General features: G+C 42.9%; 1 protein-coding gene across 1 annotated transcript in view; it reads left to right on the plus strand.

Moving 5' to 3' along the window:
* NELL2 (neural EGFL like 2) overlaps positions 1-25,659 on the plus strand; it is a 461,689-nt gene that overhangs the window by 108,515 nt on the left and 327,515 nt on the right. Inside the window, exon 3 of the mRNA XM_075344966.1 lies at positions 7,090-7,240. Coding sequence (XP_075201081.1) covers positions 7,090-7,240 — 151 coding nt within the window. The remainder of the gene's footprint in view (positions 1-7,089; positions 7,241-25,659) is intronic.

A 25,659-nucleotide genomic window follows, 5' to 3' on the forward strand; every position in this document is an offset into this window, starting at 1 on the left:
TTTTTTTTTTTTTTTACAGCAGATCAATTTCTTCAATATGTTTTGTTCTGGGCACCCCTACGGGTATAAAATAATGAGAAATTGGCATTCTTTCAGCTGTTAAAATTCAACTGAAATCAATTGAATTCTTTGAGCTATCTTTTCTTTTATGTTTTATAATTAAAAACTGTTTGGGCCAAGATGCTAATGTTAATGAGCCCTTATCAATCTATTTAGACACAGTAGCCACCTGGGCACATTATTATTTGCACTGTTTATTGTTGTAACAAAAACCTTCTCTAGTGATTTCACCAGTCAATAGCGGACAGTAAGATCCTTCACTGCTGATCTGGTGCACTATTAATTAAACTTTTTATTTTGTTACCTATTTTCCAACAAAACATAGTTACTTTTAAAGATCTAACATAAAAAGCTTTTTATGTCTACTTATCTCTATATCTATTTCGGAAAAGTATTGATATTTGAAGAATTATCAGAGTTTCATACTTTATGGTATATTTATGGACATAGCCTAGACAGACTTTGTTATTGTGTCGTGTGCACACTGCGGATTTGTTTTTCCAGCGAAAAATGCACCTTCTGGCAGAAAAAAGCACCTACCTGCGAAAAAAACACACCAAAACGCTTGCGATTTTACCGCAGTTTGGTGCGTTTTTTGGGTGTGTTTTTGTTCTAAAAACTGCATGAATTTCCTTCCCCAGCAAAGTCTGAGAGTTCATTTTTGCTGTCCGTACAGTTCAGTTTTTTTTAGCTGCGTTTTTGTGGGGACCACAAAGATGCAGCATTTCAATCCTTTTGGCATTTTGTTCCTGCGTTTCGGAGGGCTGATATTTGGCTAGATACTTCTCCCCATATAAAGTCTATGGGGAATAAAATCGGGCGCAAAGGGGTGGGTGCAAGTGCTACATACTCACCGATCACTAGACGGCTGTCACACTGCTGCCGCGGCAGCTCTTTCATCTTCTGGAGCCGGCCGCTCATTAGGCTCATAACATATTCACTCCTTCTCTGCTCACCGGTGGCTGTGATTGGTTGCAGGCAAACCCACCCCCACGCTGAGTGACAGCTGTCTCACTGCAACCAATCACAGCCGCCAGTGGGCGGGTCTATATCATGCAGTAAAATAAATAGTTTAAAAAAACGGCATGCCTTCCCCCCCAATTTTGATATCAGCCAAGGTAAAGCCACACAGCTGAGGGCTGGTATTCTCAGGATGGGGAGCCCCACGTTGTGGGGAGCTCCCCAGCCTAAAAATATCAGCCAGCAGCTAATATTGTGACAGTGACAGTCCTGGGACTCTACCCGGCTCATCCCGATTACCCTGGTGTGGTGGCAATCGGGGTAATAAGGAGTTAATGGCAGCCATAGCTGCCTCTAAGTCCTACCTTAGTGATTGCAGGCATGTATGAGACACCCCCTCAACACTAAGCTGTAAGTGAAAGTTAATAAACACAATCACCCAAAAAAACCTTTATTTAAAATAAAACACAACCCACCCCCTTCTTTCACCACTTTATTAACCGACCAAACACCCCTCCAGGTCTGACGTAATCCACATGAGGTCCCACGACACATCCAGCTCTGCCACATCTGACAATCACAGCGAGCGGCCATAGAACATGACTGCTCTCTGTGAGGGTCAGGCCGCAAGTGAAGTGAGTTGTGCGGGATCAGTGGTGACTTTAGCACACATCACCTGACTGACGTCACCGCTGATCTCGTGCTCACTTAAGTCGCGGCCAGATTTGGGGTAACAAGTGGAGGACTTCACTATCACCGCACATCACCTGACTGGAGTCCTCCACCTGTTACCGCAAATCAGGCTGCGGCTGAAGTGAGCGCGAGATCAGCAGTGACTTCAGTCAGGTGATTTGCGTTCTCACCGCACATCACCTGAGTGACGTCAGCGCCAATCCGGCGGCTCACTTCAGTAGAAGCCTGACAGGTGGAGGACTCCTGAGTTTTCTAAAGCCAAAACGCTGCTCAAAGTAGTCACCACAAAGATAAAAACGCTGCATCCTTGTGGTAAAAAAAACGCAGCGTGCGCACATAGCCTTGCTGCGTTTTTATCTGCAGTTTTGTCCCTGCATTTTTTTTAACATTGAACATAGGGAAAAATGCAGAAAAGAAGTGACATGATACTTCTGTTTACTACAGAAATTCTGCAGCAAAATCTGTAAGGAAAAAAAATGCAACGTGCACACAGCATTTTGGATTTCTCATAGATTTTGCTGGAGAAGGACTGCAGGAAGGTTATGGACATAAACTGAACCATTTTTGCAGCAAATCTGCGGCAAAAAACACAGTGTGCCTCTGGACAATAAGGCCCTGTGTGCACACTGCGGTTTCTGCTGCAGAATCCGTGTGGTTTTTATTCATAAAGTTCATGCAGTCCTTACCCAGCAAAATCTGAGAGAAATCCAAAATGCTGTCCGCACACTGCGTTTTTTTCCCCTAAAGGTTTTGCTGCAAAATTTCTGTAGCAAAAAGAAGCATGTCACTTCTTTTCCACAGGTACCTGAGGTTTTGCCATTGATAAATGGTTAAAAAATGCAGGGACAAAATCGCGGCAAATCCGCAACAAAACCGCATCAAACCACGGTAAAACCGCATGCGGATTTTGCGTCCGTTTTTCTGCCACAGGTTCGGAATTCTGCTAGAGGGTGCGTATTTTGTTTAAGAAATTGATATAAAAGTAAAAGCGCACCCAAAATCCGCATGCGGTTTTACTGCGGTTTGTTGCGGTTTTGTCGTGGATTTGTTCCTGCGGTTTATAACCATTATCAATGGCAAAACACAGGGTAAAATCGCAGGTACCTGTAGAAAAGAAGTGAAATGCTGCTTTTTTTTGCTGCAGAAATTCTTCAGCAAAACCTGTAGAGAAAAAAAACGCAGTGTGCGCACAGAATTTTGGATTTCTCATAGACTTTGCTGGGGAAGGACTGCAGGAAGGCTATGGACAAACACTTCACCAATTCTGCAGCAAAACATGCAAATTCACGGCAAAAAACGCAGTGTGCACACAGGGCCTTAGTGCCATCATGTGTAAACTACTATAGGTAGCATACACTTGACCAGGATTTGCTCAAGTTTATTTTCGTTTTTCAGACATGTCTTAATCTTTAATGTGTTGGACTTAAGATCGTAATACTCATACACATTACACTGTGTGCAGAAATATTAGCTAAATGAGTTTTTTGATCACATGATAATTTTTATACATGTCCTACTCCAAGCTGTATAGGCTGAGAGCCAACTGCCAATTAAGTAAATCAGGTAATGTGCATCTCTGTAATGAGGACGGATGTGGTGTAATGACATCAACACCCAATATAAGGTGTGCTTAATTATTAGACAACTTCCTTTCCTTTGGCAAAATGGGTCAGAAGAGAGATTTGACAGGCTCTGAAAAGTCCAAAATTGTGAGATGTCTTGCAAAGGGATGCAGCAGTCTTGAAATTGCCAAACTTTTGAAGTGTGATCACCGAACAATAAAGCGTTTCATGGCAAATAGCCAACAGGGTCGCAAGAAGCGTGTTGGGCAAAAAAGGCACAAAATAACTGCCAATTAATTGAGGAAAATCAAGTGTGAAGCTGCCAAGATGCCATTTGCCACCAGTTTGGCCATATTACAGAGCTGCAACATTACTGGAGTATCAAAAAGCACAAGGTGTGCCATACTCAGGGACATGGCCAAAGTAAGGAAGGCTGAAAAACGACCACCTTTGAACAAGAAACATAAGATAAAACGTCAAGACTGGGCCAAGAAATATCTTAAGACTAATTTTTCAAAGGTTTTATGGACTGATGAAATGAGAGTGACTCTTGATGGGCCAGATGGATGGGCAAGAGGCTGGATCAGTAAAGCGCAGAGAGCTCCACTCTCATTCAGACGCCAGCAAGGTGGAGGTGGGGTACGGGTATGGGCTGGTATCATCAAAGATGAACTTGTGGGACCTTTTTGGGTTGAGGATGGAGTGAAGCTCAACTCCCAGACCTACTGCCAGTTTCTGGAAGAAGTCTGTATGTTCAAGAAAAACATGATTTTCATGCAGGACAATGCTCCATCACATGCATCCAACTACTCCACAGTGTGGCTGGCCAGTAAAGGTCTAAAAGATGAAAAAATAATGACATGGCCCCCTTGTTCACCTGATCTGAACCCCATAGAGAACCTGTGGTCCCTCATAAATGTAAGATCTACAGGGAGGGATAACAGTACACCTCTCTAAACAGTGTCTGGGAGGCTGTGGTGGCTGCTGCACGCAATGTTGATTGTAAATAGATCAAGCAACTGACAGAATCTATGGATGGTAGGCTGTTGAGTGTCATCATAAAGAAAGGTGGCTATATTGGTCACTCATTTTTTTGGGTTTTGTTTTTGCATGTCAGAAATGTTTATTTCTAAATTTTGTGCAGATATATTGGTTTACCTGGTGAAAATAAACAAGTGAGATGGGAATATATTTGTTTTTTATTAAGTTGTCTAATAATTCTGCACAGTAATAGTTACCTGCACAAACAGATATCCTTCTAAGATAGCCAAATCTAAAAAAAACCCCTCCAACTTCCAAAAATATTAAGCTTTGATATTTATGAGTCTTTTGGGTTGATTGAGAACATAGTAGTTGATCAATAATAAAACAAATCCTCTAAAATACAACTTGCCTAATATTTCTGCACACAGTGTAGATTAAAGGGAACTAGTCACCAGATTTGTCCCCTATAAGCTGCGGCCACCACCAGTAAGCCCTTCTATACAGCATTCCAGAATACTGTATATAAGAGCCCAGGCCGCTCTGTCGAACGTTAAAAAAGAACTTTTATTATACTCACCTGCGGGGCGGTCCGTTCCAATGGGCGTCACTGCTCTCAGTCAGAGGCATCATATTGTCTTGCGATCGCCATCCTCCTTCTTGCTTCTTGTGGATGACACACCTTACGTCATCCACACAGAGGCCTCCATTGCTCTCCTTCGCATGCTTACTTCTCTTTGCCCTGCTATAGGCAGAGCAAAGTTCTGTAATGCACAGGCACTGAGAAAGGTCAAAGAATGGCTGTGCATGCGCACTACAATACTTTGAGCTACTCTCAGCAGGGCAGAGAGAAATGTGCAAGTAGCAGAATGGAGGGTTCTGTGTGGATGATGTAGGACACGTCATCCATGCAGAGCAGGGAATGAGTACGGTGATTGCAAAAAGATATGAGGCACCAGACTGAGACCAGCAACACCCATCAGACCCAACAGCCCAGCAGGTGAGTATAACAAAAGGCGTTTTTTATGTTCTAAAGATCTTCCTGGGCACCTATATACAGTACTCTAGAATTCTGTATATAAGGGCTTACTCGTGGTGGCTGCAGCTTATGGGCGACAAATCTGGTGACAGGTTCCCTTTAAGGCCAGCCAAACCTTACGATACTGGTGTAATTGGCCAGCCATCTAATATGTATGGTGATCTTGCAAGTCTCCATTAAAGTGGTTGTCTGCTACTTGGACAACCCTATCTCAATCCCTATGTTTCCGCTCAACAGAATAACAACTAGTATACTCAATTCTGGTGCCTGCACCATTTCAGAAGTGTCCACTTTAGCCCTCCTGGGGCTTGAGTAACATTAGCTTCTCTCTCCTCTTCTTTGGACAACTCAAAACATCAAGAGGAAGTGAGAGCTGCCGCTGTCTTCTCTTTACTTCCCGATTTCTAATTACATCTGTAGGAGAGGAGAGTGAAATCAGTGCTGGTTGACTACAGGGATTGCGTGACATAACAATGTCACATGAACCCCAGGAGAGCCAATGCCAACATCGTTGGAACTGGATCTGAGATAAGTACAGGTGATGTTATTTTGTTGGGGGCAAACATAGGGATGGAGAAAAAGTTGTCTAAGTAGGTGACAACCCTTATAACTAATAGTGTCAGGGGAGACAAGCACTGGGCAATTTGTATTCAACTGCACAATCCATTTGTTCTCCAACTAGATAAGTCGCTATTAGAGATATTTGGCAGTTGCTCGACCTCTTCTCCTCTTAGAGAGCACATGAACACTTGGTCAAGTAGAGTGTTCATGTGTATGGAATAATGGGGAGAAATATTTGTCATCAGCACAAATTTTTGGCAAAAATCTCGCACCCTCAGAGGTTGTGCCTCTTGAGTATTGTTTTAATGGATGATATCTCTGTGTAGTAATGGTAATCATAGAAGAACAATATGTATGACTTTAATGTTATTTTGATATTTTTTTAACAATGTAAGCTTAAATTGTTTCTGTATTTCATATATGTCTAGTCTTTCCAATAACCATCCTCTTTCCCTTTTTCCCGTCAATTTTTCTATTATACAGTGTGAACCAAAAGTAGGTGGACAGAAATTGATTAATTAGAATTTTGAGATTCTTATCGCATGTGATAAAACTTGGCCCTAAAACACCAGAACTTGAAATACCCCCCGAACAGTGACACCAGGCTGGTTTAGTTGTTGCTCTAATGATATATGTACATTTACACTACACCAGTAAATACAATTATGCCTCTTAATATGACCGGACAATTTGGAAGAAGCTTCATCAGTCCACATAATGTTAACTAAAATTATTGGATCGTTCAGCATGATCTTACTAGATTGCATCCGCCTGCCAGAAAGTCATGAATTAATACTACCCCTATAACAAACCCTATCCCACCTATTTTTGGTTCACCCTGTATAACACTCTTTAATATGATTGTGAGATAAGTAATCTGGAAGTATTATACATTGATAAAAATAAAAATGTAATGTAAAAATATAGGCAAAAACAGTCCTATGAACGGTGTGTGAGCCTTAATGGTGCCCTAGCTAGGACCTATGAATCTTTTATCAAATAAATGTGTGATGGCTAAAAGCAGGTCATCAATATTTTAAGCAAATCTTTCAAGTTTAACTCTGAGAGCGGCTAACATTGTAGTTGTGTGACTGTGTTCTATCAATACAACCGTGGTCAATGAGAATTTCATGGATTAAATACCTTACAGGACTGTAAACTTCGAGGTTATTGATTCTGTTAGATTGTTGTGAAACATCAAAATGAAAACGATATGTTTCTTCTGTCTTCTAGATTCTTCAAGAAATTTAAAAGCTTCTTCCGCTTCAGCAGAACAACTTTTTCAGAAACTGAGGAATAAGCATGAATTCACTGTGTTGGTGACTTTGAAGCAGAGTGTTCTAAATTCAGGTGTTATTCTTTCTATCCATCAATCTGATCACAGGTAATTATCCTATGGACAGTTTTGTTGTAGATTTAAATGCTTATCTTTAAATTCCAAATTTCCTTGCAAATCGGTCGGAAGCATATAGGCACCAGTTTTATGTTTGTGAGAACGCACATTGTCATATAGATGCAGAATAGTAACTTTATTGTTGTTATGAAATGTAATTCATCATCTGGAATTGTAAATTAAACCTCTTTTACTTGCACAAAAACTTTCAGAATAAGGGCTCGTGCGCACATTGCGTAATTCCATGCATTTACGCTGTGTATTGCTCTGCAGTGTAAATGCATGCATCCTATGTCCCCTGCACAATCTATGTAGATTTTGCATGATACATGCTCACGTTGCTTTTATGAACGCAGCGATTTGGGTGCTAAAATTTTGACTTAAATCTGTGCGTTCATACAATGAGCATGTCAATTATTCCGTGCGTTCTGGATGCAGCTCCCACTCTGTCTATGGTGGGGGCAGCAGCCAGGCCAGAGCACATGAAATCGGCTTTTTTGTACAAATAAAACTGCATCCATTATGCAGTATTTCTGCAGCGATTTGAAACGCACATGTGCTGTCAAATCGCTGCAGAATATTCAGCAGTTACGTGCGCATGAGCCCTTAAGTTGTATCCAGCAAGTATCGTAAGCCACCAGCTTAAAAAGTAAAAAACACTTTTATTATACGCACCAAATGAGCGGTCTGGTCCGATGGGTGTCGCTGCTCTTCGGTTTGGCTCCTCCTCTCTGCTACAATCTTTGTGCTTCTTGTACCCAGCCCAGTATGGATGACATGTCCTTTGTCATCCACACAAGCTGACATTGCGGCACTTCGCAGGCGCAGATCACAGTGTACCTGCGCAGGACCGCAATACCGGCTAGTATGCATGACATAGGATGCATCATGCACACATACCTCAGAAGAAGGAGGACAGCGATTGCCGCAGAGAGGAGGCGCCAGATCGGAGACCAGCAATACACATCAGGCTGGACTGCCCCTTAGGTGCATATAATAAAAGTGTTTTTTACATTCTACACAGCAGCCTGGGCTCTTATATACAGTCTCCTGGTACCTACCTGCACGCAACCTCAGATCCTCACAAGATCTCCTTCTCTGCTCCTCTCTTATCTCCTCTTCCCACAATCGCGTACAAGATTTCTCCCGTGCATCCCCCATACTCTGGAACGCTCTACCTCAGCACATCAGACTCTCCCCTACCGTGGAGAGCTTCAAGAGGAACCTGAAGACCCATCTCTTCCAACAAGCCTACAACCTACAATAGCCCTCAGTCCAGTACACCACTGCGCAACCAGCTCTGTCCTCACCTATTGTACCATCACCCATTCCCTGTAGACTGTGAGCCCTCGCGGGCAGGGTCCTGTCTCCTCCTATACCAGTCTGTTTTGTACTGTTAATGATTGTTGTTCTAGTTTTTATGTATATCCTTTTCACTTGTAAAGCGCCATGGAATTAATGGGGCTATAATAATAAATAATAATAATAATTCCAGAACACATAAGAGCCCACTGGTGGTGGACACGGCTTATAGTCGCCAAATCTGGCAACCGGTTCCCTTTAAACCCCTCAGTGCTATTTTTAACCACAAAACCAAAATCCTGAAACCATGGCTTATGTGTCACAAAAAGTGGTACTTTTTTTTTTTTTACTTTTTTCAAAAAGCCAAAAGAAAAATCACCATAATCCTGAAATTTAAACACAGCCTTGTGTTTCTCAAAGCTAGTCCTCAAGGACCCTGAACAGATCAAGTTTTCAGGATTTCCTTTAGTATTGATTAGGTGGAGTGATCACCTATTCAATATAAATGAAATCTTGAATACATGATCTGTTGTTTGATTTCAGGACTGTTGTAAAATATATATATATATATATATATATATATATAAATATCTATATCTATCTTTCTATCTATCTATCTATGTGTGTGTATATATATATATATATATATATATATATATAATTGCCTTATTTTGTCTGTCTGTCTTGCTCCAAAATGACGTCATTACAGTGACAACCGTCGCATTGGCCGCTTTGCTCAGCCCGGCCACGCCCCCCGCACGCATTGGCCGCTCAGCTTGACCCGACCACGCCCCCCGCAAACTTTGCCCGCTCGGCCATGCCCCCCGCACACTTTGCCCGCTCGGCCACGCCCCCACACACTTTGCCCACTTGGCTCGGCCCGGCCACGCCCCCGCACACTTTGCCCACTCGGCCACGCCCCCCGCACACTTTGCCCACCCGGCCACGCCCCCACACATTTTGCCCACTCAGCCACGGCCCCCACACACTTTGCCCACTCGGCCACGCCCCCCACACACTTTGCCCACACCCCCCGCACACTGCCCACTCGGCCACACCCCCCGCACACTTTTCCCACACCCCCCGCACACTGCCCACTCGGCAACACCCCCCGCACACTTTGGCCACTCGGCCATGCCCCCTGCACACATTGTGCACCTATACACCTCCCCCCAGGACTACTCCACCTATTAGACACCTCCCGCCCAGGACTGCTCTACCTATTATACTCCTCACCTCCAGGACTACTCCTCCTATTATACTCCTCTCCCCCCAGGACTACTCCTCCTATTAGACACCTCCCCCCAGGACTACTCCTTCTATTAGACTCCTCCCCTTCAAAGACTACTCCACCTATTAGACACCTTCCCCAGGACTACTCCACCTATTAGACACCTCCCCCCAGGACTACTCCTATTATACTCCTCACCTCCAGGACTACTCCTCCTATTAGACTCCTCCCCCCAGGACTACTACTCCTATTAGACTCCGATATAACAATATCGCCATGATACTTATAACTCCATGGAGGCCACAAATGGGGACCCCCTAGGGCAAGAGCCTACTCCAAATAGCATACAAGATAGGAGGACAAAGGAGATCGGGCAACGTTGCCCGATCTCCTTTGTCCTCCTATCTCCTATTAGACTCCTCCCCCAGGACTACTACTCCTATTAGACTCTTCTTTCCTCAGGACTACTCCTCCTATTATCCTCCTGTCTCCCCAGGACTACTCCTCCTATTATCCTCCTCTCTCCCCAGGACTATTCCTCCTATTATCCTCCTCTCTCTCCACAACTACTCCACCTATTAGACACCTCCCCCAGCACTACTCCTCCTATTATATTCCTCACCTCCAGTACTACTCCTCCTATTAGACTCCTCTCCCCCAGGACTACTCCTCCTATTAGACTCCTCTCCCCAGGACAACTCCTCCTATTATCCTCCTGTCTCCCCAGGACTACTCCTCCTATTATCCTCCTCTCTCCCCAGGACTACTCCTCCTATTATCCTCCTCTCTCCCCACAACTACTCCACCTATTAGACACCTCCCCCAGCACTACTCCTCCTATTATACTCCTCACCTCCAGTACTACTCCTCCTATTAGACTCCTCTCCCCCAGGACTTCTCCTCCTATTATCCTCCTCTCCCCCCAGGACTACTACTCCTATTATACTCCTCTCCCCCCAGGACTACTCCTCCTATTATCCTCCTCTCCCCCCAGGACTACTCCTTTTATTATCCTCCTCTCCCCCCAGGACTACTCCTTCTATTATCCTCCTCTCCCCCCAGGACTACGCCTCATATTATACTCCTCTCCCCCCAGGACTACTCCTATTATCCTCCTCTCCCCCCAGGACTACTACTCCTATTATCCTCCCCTCCCCCCAGGACTACTCCTCCTATTATACTCCTCTCTCCCGAGGACTACTCCTCCAACACACGCACTGCACAAAACATACCTCCCCCCAAAACACACACACGCACCCCACACACAGACACCCACACAAACCGTGCAACACACACAGCACCACACACACACAACGCTGCAGACACACAGCGCTCCACAAACAACGCAACACACAAACAACACCACTCTCACCCCCCCACCCAGACAACACCCAGAACATTTACAGCGCCCTACACAAACACTTGGCAACTACACACAACAACATCTATATATATAACAAAAATAATACATTAACTACACAATCAGTTCTAGAATACCCGATGCGTTAGAATCGGGCCACCTTCTAGTATATATATATATGTATGTATGTATGTATGTATATATATATAATAAGAATTGTTTTGCACACACTTTTATTGTTGTAATCCAATATTTGACCCATACACACCACCCAAATGCCACTTTTGGTTACGTACCACTGGATATCCTCCATTTTTCCCTATCCAGATATATTGAGGATAATTTGTCATTAATAAGCTTGTGTTTGCATTAAAGAGCTAAAAAGGGGTTCGCTGCCCTCCTATAGTGTATATACACATTTTCCGGTCAAGGAGATGCTTTTCGATATTGTGATTTGTGGCAAATTTATTTGTTTTGTTTTTTGGGGGGGAAATTCCATGAAGCTGGTCAATTTGAAGTTCAAACGCCTTCCCCTGGTAATACTGTAATAGATGATCATTTCCTAGATGGGATTGCATTCGGAAAGGAGGTTGCACTGTTGAGGCAAACCTTTTAAAGCACACAAAAGAAATAACCCAATGACATGCTTTTAGCTGTGCACAAAGCTATGGGATATATCCATGAAACAACATTTTGGTCTGATCCATGTTCTCTGTACGTCTCTTTATGCATTTGGCTCTTGTGTTCTTCTTGCATGCTTTGGTATTTCCCTCAGCGCTGCTCACAGAACCTGGTAATAAAATAAAATGTTGATTGATTGGAAGGTTGGTGCACTTGGGAATAGTGCTTTACAATATGCAGATTCAGAATGCCATAAAGAAGGTTTATGTGCTCCTCCATGAGCAGAGGAAATTGGTTCTACAGGTGACCTTGTATTATTGTCTTGGTATTTATGCCCAGAATTCTTAACATCCATTTGCTAATGGCTGTGTATTGCTAGCAGTGGTGGCCCATGATGCTCTAACTGCAAACGTGCATCATCATTTATATAGATAGTAGGAATTCATCTTGTGGCTACTGATTATCCATTTGAAAAGTCAGAACAACAGTAGATGTCTGAAGTGTCAGCCCCATAGAGACATTGATAAAAAACAAACAAAAAAAAACAAAAAACAAAGACATACATGAAACATACAAGCTTCATGCAGATGTTGCCCTTTTTTGTATTTTAACTCAAGATCCAAGTAGTAACCACTGAGCAGCTGTGCTGCCCCATGATTTAAAGTCTCCATTCACATTAATTAGCTGTCAGCAGAACAACTGGCAGTCATCTCTTTTGACTTTCCCATACACAGACATGCTCAGTTTGGTCCAGCACTTGTGTGTTTTCTGTGATAGGAACTCCTTTGGTGGTGCTTTATCTTCCTGCCAAGCAAAAATATAAGCAGAAGGATCGGCACTTACAAAAAAATTCTTTATAGTTGCAGAATTTATTCTATATCTTTCAATCCATTTTCATTCCATTTTCTTTCAAAAATTAAATGCAAGATGACGCACGTTTCGGTCTAGAAATGCAGACCTTTTTCAAATCATATACCTACATATAAATACATATATAAACGTCTGCATCTCTAGACCGAAATGTGCGTCATCTTGCATTTAATTTTTGAAAGAAAATGGATTGAAAGATATGGAATAAATTCTGCAACTATAAAGAATTTTCTGTGAATACCGACCTTCTGCTTATATTATTGTTTGGAGCCCATCCTGGATTTCGTGCACCACAGCTGACACATGTCCACCTAGTTTTGTGTATAATATTGACCTGCCAAGCCAAAGAGAGAGCCAATGAAATTCCAAAAGCTGAATCCCTTGAAAATACAACATTGAACTAATATTACATACATCAATATGTAATAGATGCAATATCTGTTTGTACTCAGGTGCCCTAAATCACGACGCTTGTTTCGGCGTGCCACCTTTTACCAAGGGAGGTTGTTTCCATGTGTGACTGGGCTGTGGGTAGAGTTTCATCGCCCACCACAGCCCATCATCTCGCGCACTTTCTCCTTCTCTTTCAAACATGAGCGATGCTGGGCTGTGATGTGTGGTGAAACTCCGCCCACAACTCAGTCACTCATGAAGACTGGGTCCCACCTTGCTGATGCCAGGTCAACTTCCAATTTGGAAGTTGACGTGACATCACCAGACATCAGAGGTCACTGCAGCCCAAGATCACGTCATGGGGGATGAGCGGACAGCGATAACGCCGCTCACGGGCAGGATGAACAGAAAATTAAGAAAAAGCCTTCTGTCACAACTTTACACCAATGTGGCCACTATGCTTTGAAGTGAATCAAACTTTTAGGCTATGTGCGCATGTCACTTCTTAGAACGCAGCGATTCGGGCAGCAGCCGAATTGCTGCGTTCTAATATGCCACGTGTGCACGGCTCCTGCACAATCTCCATAGACTGTGCAGGGGACGCAGGACGCATGCAGTTACGCTGCGGTGCAGAACGCAGCGTAACTGCATGCAATACGCACACGTGCGCACATACCCTTAATCCCTTAACAACCTATGTTAGATAGCCTGCATCTGCCTGCAAGTGCAGCAGTCAGCGCTTGCTCTGATCGTCACTATTTAATAATTTAAATGTGTTGTCAATCTCTGACAGTGTTTTTTTTTTTTTTTTTACTGTCAAACTTCTAACAGTATCTGGCTTACAAGGTATTTCGAGCCATTATGACATGTATCGATATGACCACAGGTAGAGACCTTGTTAAAATTGGAATAAAATCTGTGAAGCATTGATGAGAGTGAGTAATATTTTTTTTTTTTTCATTTTTGTGCCAGTCTGAGTCCTGAGTCCATCAAGTATTCTTCATCTGCTGGACAACCCATTTAACTTCTTAATGATCTATGACATGTTTTTTGTTATAGGTTGCAGCAGATGCTTGGCTGGGTTATACAGTACAGCCAGCATCTACATGTAACAGTAGCAACTGGAGCTTCCTCACATCATAGCAATTTAATCTTGTAAAAGATTGACAGACGCAATTAAATTACTGTATTTTTCATTTTATAAGACGCATCAGATTATAAGAAATTTGAAGACGGAAAACAGGAAAAAAATAATTTTTACTGTTAAAATGAGGGTCCATCTTATAATTCTAGTGTCTCCTATATTAGCTCACCAGGGGGGAAGCGGCGGTGGTGGAGCGGCTCAGGAAGGTCACAGGAGGCAGAGTAGGCTATGCTGCGGGCTCGGAGGAGGGAGTGTTGTGGCTCAGGAGGGTCAGCGATACTGCGGGCTCCTGGGGTGTCATGGCGGAGAGCGCCATTGATTTGCCGGCGGGCTTGAAGGAGGGGGTGTCGTGGCTCAAGAGGGTCAGGCTGTGGCAGCGTAGGGTTGGCGATATTGCGGGCTCATCGTGTCAAGGCGGCGAGCGCCATCGATATACTGGCGGACTTCAGGCTCCATTGAATCACCAGCCGTTGACATGGTGGATTTCAAGATTGGCCTCTGCGGCCATTTTCTTGAAGTCCATTGCATTAACCACCGGCGATTCAAAGCAGCCTGTACAATAGTCATAGTTCATAGTAGCCAAGGGCCAGGCTGAGATGGGTAACACACCCACGATTTGTCTACATACCGCAATACCATTTCATGGAAGCTAAAAATAAAAATAAATAAATAGAAATATAAAAATTTGAATCTCTTCTCTTTTTCTCATAATAAAAAAGGAAATGAAAAATAAATTTAAAAAAAAATAAACGTTTTTGGTATTGTCATGTACTTTTTGGTTGCTATAATTCCCACAAAAAATGCAATATAAAGCCAAAATGGTATCAATAGAAATATCATAGATCGTAAAGCAAACAAGCTCTCACTCAGCTCAATGGCTGGAAAATAAGCTACATTTTTTATTACAAATAGCAGAATTGTTTTCACTAATAAAATAACAGAAAATCTGGAAAAGTTTTGTATTGCCGTAATCGTGTTTATTTAGAGAATAATGTCAGGTCATGTTTACCATTCAATGAGCTCTGTAAGAACAAATCCTCCAAAAGAAGTGGCATACTTTCAATGTTGTTTTTAAGTACATTCTATGGTAAAATGAATAGTGAGATTCAAAACTACAACTTGTCTTACCAATAAACAAACCTACATACAGTATACATATGTCAATTAGCTTCCCCTTAAACATCAGTTGCAAAAACGCACGTGTTGCACTGTCCATTTTGTTGATCTCTGTATCATCCATGTTTCATCTGTGTGCCTTCCCTGTGATATCCATGTGACAGGCAACGTAAAAAACGTATGACACTGAAGTACATGACTTTTTTTTATGTGTTAAAGATGCATGAATGGATAGGTGGATAGATATTTAGCTACATTGCATATACAGCTATTTAGCCACATAAACAAAGGGAAAAAAATTATGTGGATTTCCCCTATTTTTGATAACCAGCCAAGGTAAAGCAAACAGCTGGGGGCTAGTGTTGTCAGGGTTGAAATGGCCATGGTTATTTGGCCTTTCCCAGACTAAAAATAGCAGCCACCGCCCCATAAGTGGCATCCATTAAATACGCCAATTCTGGCGCTGTGCCTGATTCTTCCCGACTGCCCTGGTGCAGTGTCAATAGGGGCACTACTTTTGGGGTTGATGTCAGCTGTGAATCGATAGCTGGCATCAACTTCAGGGGTTAGGAATTGAGAGATGTCTATCAGACAAACCCATTGTTAATGCAATAGGTGTAAAGAGACAAAAACACCCCCAAATATATTTAATTGTAAAAAACACTCCCTGACTCTACACCTTGTTAACCAATTTATTATTAAAAAGCTCCAACGTAATTCAACGAATCCGAAATAGTCCATAAAAGTGAACCTAAAAGACATAAAAGAGATAGTTGAAGAAATAAAGACAGGACAGTCCCTAGTTCACCAATTTATTCCCAAAGGAATTCCCACACAACCCTGACATAGTCCACATGGAGGTCCCACAACGTTCCCGTACTCAGTCACCCAGCGTATGGAGCCTTGATCAGATACTGAGCCCCATAGGCTGTAACAGTAGCCACTGCCTTGTCTCACACTGTAATCCACGAGAGCTGCGTTACTGACGAGCGGTGATGTCATAAGTTTACTGTAGTTCACATCGGCCAATTCTCGCGCTACCCTCTATGTGACCCCGCTGCTGTGAACTGCAGTAACCTTTTGACATCCCTGCTAATCACTGTCGCTGGCTCTCTCAAAGCACAGCCTTAGGCCTTTCATTGGCTGCTATTACAGCCTATGGGGCTTGCTCACTGATTGAGGCTCCATACAATGGCCGACTGAGTTGGGGAAAGTCGTGGGACCTCCATGTGGACTATGTCAGTGCTGTGGGGGAGTCCTTTCGGGAATACATTGGGGAACGAGGGACTGTGTCCTCTCTTTATTTCATTAATTCTCTTTTTATGTCTCAGCTGAGGAAAAAAATCGTAGCATTATATGTATGGTTGCGTAAAACGCCCAACACTCGCCAATGCAAGTCAATGGGTGTGATAAAAAAATGCACTGCATACGGACCATCTGTATGCTGCCACTTTTATATGGCTACATTACTATTCTGTAGCATAGAACACTATAAATGGTCCTGTAAATGATTGTAGGATAATAGTTGCTGAGAAAAAAAAATGCATTGCATACGGATGACATAAGCATGTCATACAGATGCTAAGCAAGAAAAAAATCGAACACTCACACAGCACTCGCATGACATATGGAATACCAAACAGATTTTTCTCAGCCTTCTTTTCATAATCAAACTCTGTGCAATTTTTCTATACACAGAGCAAACCCCAAGAGTGCAATAGAATTATACTTTTTTTGTGCCATGCTATCCCAGTAGTTTATATGAGTCAAGATAACATCTGCTAGAACTGAACCTACAGTGTATCACAAAAGGGAGTACAGCCCTCATGTTTGTAAATATTTTATTATATCTTTTTATTGGACAACACTGAATATATGACACTCTGATACAATGTAAAGTAGTCAGTGTACAGCTTGTATAACAGTGTAAATTTGGTGTGTGTTCTAAATAACTCAACACACAGCTATTAATGTGAAAACCAGTGTCAATAAAAATGAGTACACCTCTAAGTGAAAATGTCCAAATTGTGCCCAAAGTGTCAATATTATGTGTGGCCACCATTATTTTCAAGCACTGCCTTAACTCTCCTGGGCACGGAGTTCATTAAAGCTTCACAAGAGCAACTGGAATCTTCTTTCCCTCCTCTATGACAACATCATGGAGCTGGGGAATGTTAGAGACCCTGCACTCGCCCACCTTCCATTTTAGCATGTCCCACAGATGCTCAATAGGATTTAGGTCTGGAGACATGCTTGGCCAGTCCCGCATCTTTACCCTCAGTTTCTTTATTAAGGTAGTGGTCATCTTAGAGGTGTGTTTGGGGTCATTATCATGTTGGAATATTGCCCCGCAAACCAGTTTAATTACCGAAGGGAGGATATCATTCTCTTCTTCTTTAGTATGTCATGGTACATGTTGCTGTTCATTGTTCATTCAGAGAACTGTAGTTCCTGACAGCTGGCAACACTCATGCAGCCCAAAATCATGACACTCTCACCACCATGCTTGGCTGTAGACCCTCCTATTTGTACCCCTCACCTGGTTTTCACCACACTTACTTGACACCATCTGAACTAAATAAGTTTATCTTCGTCTTATCAGACCACAGGACATGGTTCCAGTAAAGGCCCAGTCACACTAAACAACTTACCAGCGATCCCAACAACGAAACAACTTACCAGCGATCCCAACAATGATACAACCTGATAGGGATCGCTAGTAAGCTGCTAGGAGGTCGCTGGTGAGATGTCACACTAAGCGACGCTCCAGCGATCCCACCAGCAACCTGACCTGGCAGGGATCGCTGGAGCATTGCTACACGTGGAAGCATGCTGCGCTTGATAACTAAGGTAAATATCGGGTAACCAACCCGATATTTACCTTGGTTACCAGCATACACCGCTTAGTGCTGGCTCCCTGCACACCTAGCCACAGTACACATCGGGTTAATTACCCGATGTGTACTCTGCTACGTGTGCAGGCAGCAGGAGCCGGCTTCTGCGGACGCTGGTAACCACGGTATACAGCAGGTAACCAAAAAGCCCTTACCTTGGTTACCCGATATTTACCTTTGCTACCAGCGTCCGCCGCTCTCAGCTGTCAGTGCCGACTCCTGCTCCCTACACTCCTAGCCACAGTACACATTGGGTTAATTATCCGATGTGTAGTCTGGCTATGTGTGCAAGGAGCAGGAGCCGGCACTGACAGCTGAGAGCGGCGGACGCTGGTAACAAAGGTAAATATCGGGTAACCAAGGTAAGGGCTTCTTGGTTACCTGCTGTTTACCGTGGTTACCAGCGTCCGCAAAAGCCGGCTCCTGCTCACTGCACATTCAGTTGTTGCACTCTCGCTCTCACACACAGCGATCTGTGCTTCACAGCGGGACAGCAACAACTAAAAAATGGTCCAGGACATTCAGCAACAACCAACTACCTCACAGCAGGGGCCAGATTGTTGCTGGATGTCACACACAGCGACATCGCTAGCAAGTTGTGCCTCAGCAGCGATGTTGCTTAGTGTGACGGTACCTTAATCTATGTCTTTAGTCTGCTTGCCTCCAGCAAACTATTTGCAGGCTTTCTTGTGCATCATCGTTAGAGTCTTTCTTCTGGGATGACAGCCATGCAGACCAATTTGATGCAGTGTGCGGTGCATAGTCTGAGCAGTGACAGGCTGACCCTCCACCCCCTTTAACCTTTTCAATGCTGACAGCACTCAAACACTTATTTTGAAAAGAAATCCTCTGGATATGACACTGAGCCAGAGCCCTCATTGTTTTTGATTGACCATTGCGAGGCCTGTTCTACATGGAATCTATCTTGTTAAGCCGCAGTATGGTTTTGGCCACTGTGCTGCACCTCAGTTTCAGAGTTTCAGCAGTCAATTTTTTTTCAGGTTTTTCAGGTATGAGAGAGTGTGTGAGAGATAACACCAAATTTAACACTCCTGTCCCAAAATCACACATGAGACCTTGTATTACTAGAGATTCACAAGACATCAGGGAAGGAAAAAGTCTTATTGAGCACAATTTGGCCTTTTTCACTTAGGGGTGTACTAACTTTTGTTGTCAGCAGTTTTGATATTAATGGCTGTTTGTTGAGCTTTTTAAATGGCAAAACAAATCTACACTGTTATACAAGCTGTACACTAACTACTTTACACTGTATCAAAGTGTCATATCTTCAGTATTGTCCCTGAAAAGCTCTAATAAAATATTTACAACAGTGCATGTCATAAGTGTTGTGTGTGAAGGTAGCTGACCGACTTACTTGGTTTATTAGCTAAGACAGACTCTTTTATCTTCTCATTTAGAATTGTGTGTCATCAACATAGGCATCACGTCAGCATATTGACACAAGAAGAGTCATGAGGGACATGGTAGAAATTGCAGCAAAAAATTATTGTACTATTGCTAAGCAATATTCGAAGCATATTCGAAATACCTTATTTGCAGCTGCAAGGTTTGCAAATCTAACTTTGCCTTTGGGAGATTTCCAGTGGGGTTAGATGGTCCTTTAAACAAGAGTGACATAATATTTAGTGACCAGTGGACGGTGGTGGGTGGACAAAGAGTGAGAAAATTTGGAGTGCTGTAAATGCAGTGCCAAACCCTCTGCATTTGTGGCTCATTTACATCAAAATTGGAAAAGTGATTACTTGGGAATGGAATAAAGGATTGAAAAAACAAATCTTCAAAATTAATCTGCCTTACAGTGACCTAAAACAGATTAGATCAATTGAGGATTCTGAATCCTGTTGACAGGTTCCCTCTAAAGCCCCTTTCACACATAGCGATGCAGCAGCGATCATGACCAGCAATCTGGCCTTATCAGGATCGCTGCTGCGTCGTTACATGGTCGCTGGTGAGCTGTCACACAGGCAGATCTCACCAGCGACCAGTGACCAGCCCCCAGCCAGCAGCGACGCATGGAAGCGATGCTGCGCTTGGTAACTAAGGTAAATATCGGGTAACCATTACCCGATATTTAGCTTGGTTACCAGCGCACACCGCTTAGCGCTGGCTCCCTGCACTCCTAGCCAGAGTACACATTGGGTTAATAAGCAAACCTTTGCTTATTTACCCAATGTGTAGTCCGGCTACGTGTGAAGGGAGCAGGGAGCCGGCACTGACAGCGTGAGAGCGGCGGATGCTAGTAACTAATGTAAATATTGGGTAACCAAGAAAAGGGCTTCCCTTGGTTACCCAATGTTTACCTTGGTTACAGCTTACCGCAGGCTGCCAGATGCCGGCTCCCTGCTCCCTGCTTGCTTCAGTTCATCGCTCTCTCGCTGTCACACACAGCGATGTGTGCTTCACAGCGGGAGAGCGACGAGCAAAAAATGAAGCAGGACATTCAGCAACGAGCGGTGACCTCACAGCAGGGGCCAGGTCGTTGATGGATGTTATACACAGCGACAGCGACGGGACGTCGCTGCTACGTCACAGAAAATGACTTAGCAGCGACGTCGTTGTCGCTGTGTGTGACACCACCTTAACTCCTAACATCATAGTCAGCTCTCTCAAGCCCATTGATTGCTCTCCTGCAGTTAGTGGCTCACGTCCCTCCCCTTCCATTTAAGTTTCTGATGAGCCAGGTATCAATCCTGCATAATCACATTCCACTGGTACCCAGGATCTGCAGCTTCCAGAGCAGTTCTCCTAATCATGGCTCTCACTTTCCTGAGTTGTGTGTCTGTTCAAAGTCACTGTTATCTTTCTATGTAAATATAGTGATAACATTGTAGAGTCAGAACCCAAACTGCCAGACTATTAAGGCCACTTCACACATAACGAGATCGCTAACGACATTATTGCTATGTCACAGTTTCTGTGACAAAACAAAGACTTCACCAGGGATCTCATTATGTTTGACACTTACCAACGATCTGCCCCCTGCTGTAAGATCGTTAGTCATTGCTGAATGTCCTGGGCCATTTTTGGAGTCTAGCTGGGCAGGATGGATCTGTATGTTTGACACCTACCAACGATCTCGTTAACGACCTAGATGAGAACTTAAAGTGTGACATGTAGGCGTGTAGTTGCGTCACCTTTTCCGCGCCCCCTCTGCACCGATTGGTTGGCGCTGAGAACAGTAAGCAAATACTCGGGAACGAAGGAGGGATGAATCCGGGTGCAGATGCAGCTTTGATCCGAAAAGGAAGCAAGCAACCGTGAATAAAGTACGAATGAATGCGGGTGGAGTCGCAGGTTCTATCCTCAAAGCAAGGCTCAGAAAGGGACCAAGGATGAAGTGATACAAAGTTGCCTTATAGGCCGGCCGCCTAATCAGAATGCAGTTTTGGCCACTAATTGGAGCGGAGGGGTGTGGAAAAGGCGACGCATATGCACGCCTACGTGGCTTACAGTGTCAAACACTATGCCCCTATTCGAGGTCGGAATTGTTCATAGCTGCTGTGTGACAGGGTCCCAATGACCAACGAGATCGTTATACAGGTCGCTGCATCGTTACTAAAGTCGTTGGGAAAATGACTGTGTGACATCTCACCAATGATCTCACCAACGATTTAACAATGATCCGGAAACTGTGACGTAGTAACGATCTCGTTAACGATCTCGTTATGTGTGACTGGACCTTTTAATGTGTAGTTGCAGAATTAAGCTACTCATAAGCATTATCACTCAAGGAGGAGCAGCCGCCCCCAAGCAACCAGGAAGTAAAGAGACTATGAGCTGCCTAAGAGACAACTTAACAAAATACATTGATTTCTGATTCCTAAAAAGAAAAATCTGATTCCAAAATAAAAATAAAAAATATCAACAGGAGATACACATTAAGTGACTCTTGTGTCCCCTTTTTAAAGTCATACATCATCTCATGCCTTTGTGTTTTTACATGGCTATGCCATTCATAGAGGTATATGAATTAAATTCTGTTCTTTTGTATTCTTTATTGTAATTCAATTCAAGCAATACATTTAGCACAGTTTGTCATTTTGCTTCTGAATAATAATCTTAGTACTTCATGTGTCTTGTGTTTACCGTATACAGAAGATTAGTGCATGCCGTCAGAAAACTGTTGCTATTATTACTTCTTATACTTATATTTATCCTACTAAACATAATTGCATGTTATATTCCTTGAGGAAATGGAATTTGTTTAGTGCTACTGGAGTTCTAGCTACAGTTGGTCTTCAGGCTTGTGACTTGTGTTTACATTGCAGATATACTAATAGAAACTGAAAGATGGAACAGCGTCATTCATGGTAAACATGAGCACATACTTATAAAAATGTATATATTTTAGAAATCAGATGTAATCTGTATAGAGGGTTCCCACATTGTGAAACATTCATGTTTTATTATGTATTGAGTGAACATAAAGGCTATCTTTGACAATCCACTGCTAAGGATGATTGAATCTTTTGAAGTTCGAATTTACCCGATTAGGTGAATTTTTGCCAAAAGTTAAATTCAAGTCAAATAATTTGCCACAAATTCCAGATACTCCAATTGCTCTGAAAAGACATCTATAAGACTCTGAAGTATGAGAGAACTGTATCCAACACCTTTCAAGTTCTTTAGCGCAATCACAGCCTAAGTAATGTCAAAGTGATCGTCATGTCTTCAAATGTATAGCTATGACTAAATGGATGGTAACTGTTCTTTACTGTTGTTTTGTCACACTCACTGTACAGTATGCGAGGGGCTGCTGATAAGTCTTTGGCATTACCCAGAAAGAAACGAGAGAGGATGATGAAACTTTACATTTATTCCACATACTCTTCACTGAAGTCAACACACTTCCTGCATCGGTATTCCAAGTTTTGTAAACCTAGCAAAAAGTAGGATTTTGGTTATGCCTTAAACCAGGCATCCGTAGCAGCCATGGCATCCGAAATGGTGTGAAATTTGATACCCTTGAGGTGTTTCCTCAGGTTTGCAAACAGATGATAGTCAGTGGGAGCTAGATCTAGTGAATAAGGAGGGTGGTCAACCAGCTGGAAGCCCAACTCTGCCAGTTTAGCCGTAGTCACTTGTGCAGTGTGAGCAGATGCGTTATCTTGCAGGAACAAGATTCCTTTGGACAGCTTGCTGCACCTTTTGGCCTTCAGAGCAGCCTTTCATTGGTCCAAAAGTTCAATGTAATACCTTGCATTGATGGTGGAACCCTTTTGAAGGTAGTATGCTCTCCTTATCCCGGAACACAGATGCCATCACCTTAATGGCTGTTTTTTGGACCGTGAACTTCTTTGGATGAGAAGAACCACTGTGCCTCCACTCTTCTGACTGCTCCTTGTTTTCAGGGTCATACAAATAAATCCAGGTTTCATCCATACTATCCAAAGGCAGGGGGAAGGGAGGAAACTCACCAGGTTCTCTGCAAACCCCACCGATGAACAAACATGGCTGACCACCACATACGTAGATGCAGAAGAAGGAAGCTAACTTAATTTTTTGAGAAGTGTATATTTGAATTTGACTGGCAATTTTCACTAACATCAATTCATTTTATACACATGTTCAGATCATTTTGGTTTCTACTTGTTTTGCAATCTATATTGAATCCTTGTCTACACATATAAGGGCTGTTATTTGTTTATATCATCTATGTGGTATAATTATACTTATGTATAATTTGTTTGTATGTATGCTAACAATGTATGCTGTCGCATTCGTTTTATTTATTGTACTTATATGCCTTTATGTATGGACCTTTTCAATTTATTGGGAAATTCTTCCTGAAATGATGAGTTAATTGACTAATTGTTAAGGCCCAGTCACACACAACGACTTACCAGCAATCCCGAAAACGATGCGACCTGATAGGAATCGCAGGTAAGTCGCTGGGAGGTCGCAGGTGAGATGTCACACAATCAGATCTTACCAGCGATGCAGTAGCGACCTGTATAACGATCTCAGCAGTCACTGTGACCCTGTCACACAGTGTCAAACACAGCGATGTGTCCTGCCCAGCAGGACATCACCTTTGAAGAAAATGACCTGGACCATTCAGCAACGACTAGAGATCTCACAGCAGGGGCCTGATCGCTGGTAGATGTCACACATAACGAGATCGCTAACGGGATCGCTACTGCATCACCAAACCGGTGACTCAGCTGCGATCTCGCTAGTGATCTCATTATGTGTGACAGTACCTTTATGCTCATGTGTGTGGGATGGGGTTTGCTATAAATGTGGGTGTCTGTTTATTTTCTATATGCCTATGACTAAGGAGACATCCGAAACGTGTAAGCGGGAGCTCTGCGTGGCTCGTATCATGGGATCATGTTTTGTAAATTTTTGCACACAAGATTTTTGAATAAATTTGGATACCACCTTTTAAGAAAGAATTTGATGCTGGACTTCCTTCTTCTTCGTCTCATCCATAGTGACCAGTCGATCCAGGAGATATGGATCGGGAAGTTTTCAGTCGCATGCTTCTCTGATCTGTTGTCAGACATTTGGGGACCCACTTTGGAGATAGCTTCCTCATGTCCAAATATTTATGGATAATTACACAAACACATTCACAGGAAATCCCCATGATGTCTATTATTGCTTTAGCTGAAATTTGTCAATTCTCCAGTATGAGGTTGTGCACAGCAGCAACGATCACCAGAACAACAACCACTCTCGTTCATCCAGGACGTTCCTTATCATTGGTGCTGAAGTGACACGTTTTAAATTTGGCAACCCAGTTCTTAACTGTGGAATATGAAGGGCATTGATTCTCCAATGTCTGTGACATATCACCATGACTATCCTTATCGGACTTTCCTTGCAGAAACAAGAATTTAATCACTTCTCTGCTCTCAATTTCTGTGAATTAGACTTTGCCATTTTGATTTCCCATGTGTGTAGAATATTAGACACATAAGGATTTTTGTGATGTAACATTCGTTACCATATAAATAAAAAAGATCACAAAGCCAAAGACTTATCAGCAGCTCCTCGTATTGAGAGTTTGGGGGCCTTTTTTCGCTAATTCTTTTGCAAAACTGTGATCTGTGACAACATCACAAACAGACAAACAAACAGATTCTCCTCAAAATGGTTGCTGTGCTGCATTCCCTGCCTTAGCTTTTCTACAAACTGTTATAGGGCTATACCATTCAATGCGATACTATGTTAGATCAAAGAAAAACTGGAAGCGCTGAAGCCCATAGAAAAATTACAATTTTATTCTTACATAATTTAAGCGAACCTGAGTTTTAAACCGAAACTAGCACCTTAAGCAGCGCCTGTGCAGCATTCTATAAATGTGCATGTTATCCCCTAACTCCCCACTGTAGACTCTACAAATACAGTACCTTTTGTAAAATCTCCCTCCATGTATGTAATTCCTTGGGTCTGGTCAAATGGGTGTCCTAGGTTGCGGCTCCTGTCCCTTCTTTTAGCGCTGATCGTAGT

Source organism: Anomaloglossus baeobatrachus, chromosome 4 (genome assembly GCF_048569485.1).
Source record: "Anomaloglossus baeobatrachus isolate aAnoBae1 chromosome 4, aAnoBae1.hap1, whole genome shotgun sequence".
Lineage (NCBI taxonomy): Eukaryota > Metazoa > Chordata > Amphibia > Anura > Aromobatidae > Anomaloglossus > Anomaloglossus baeobatrachus.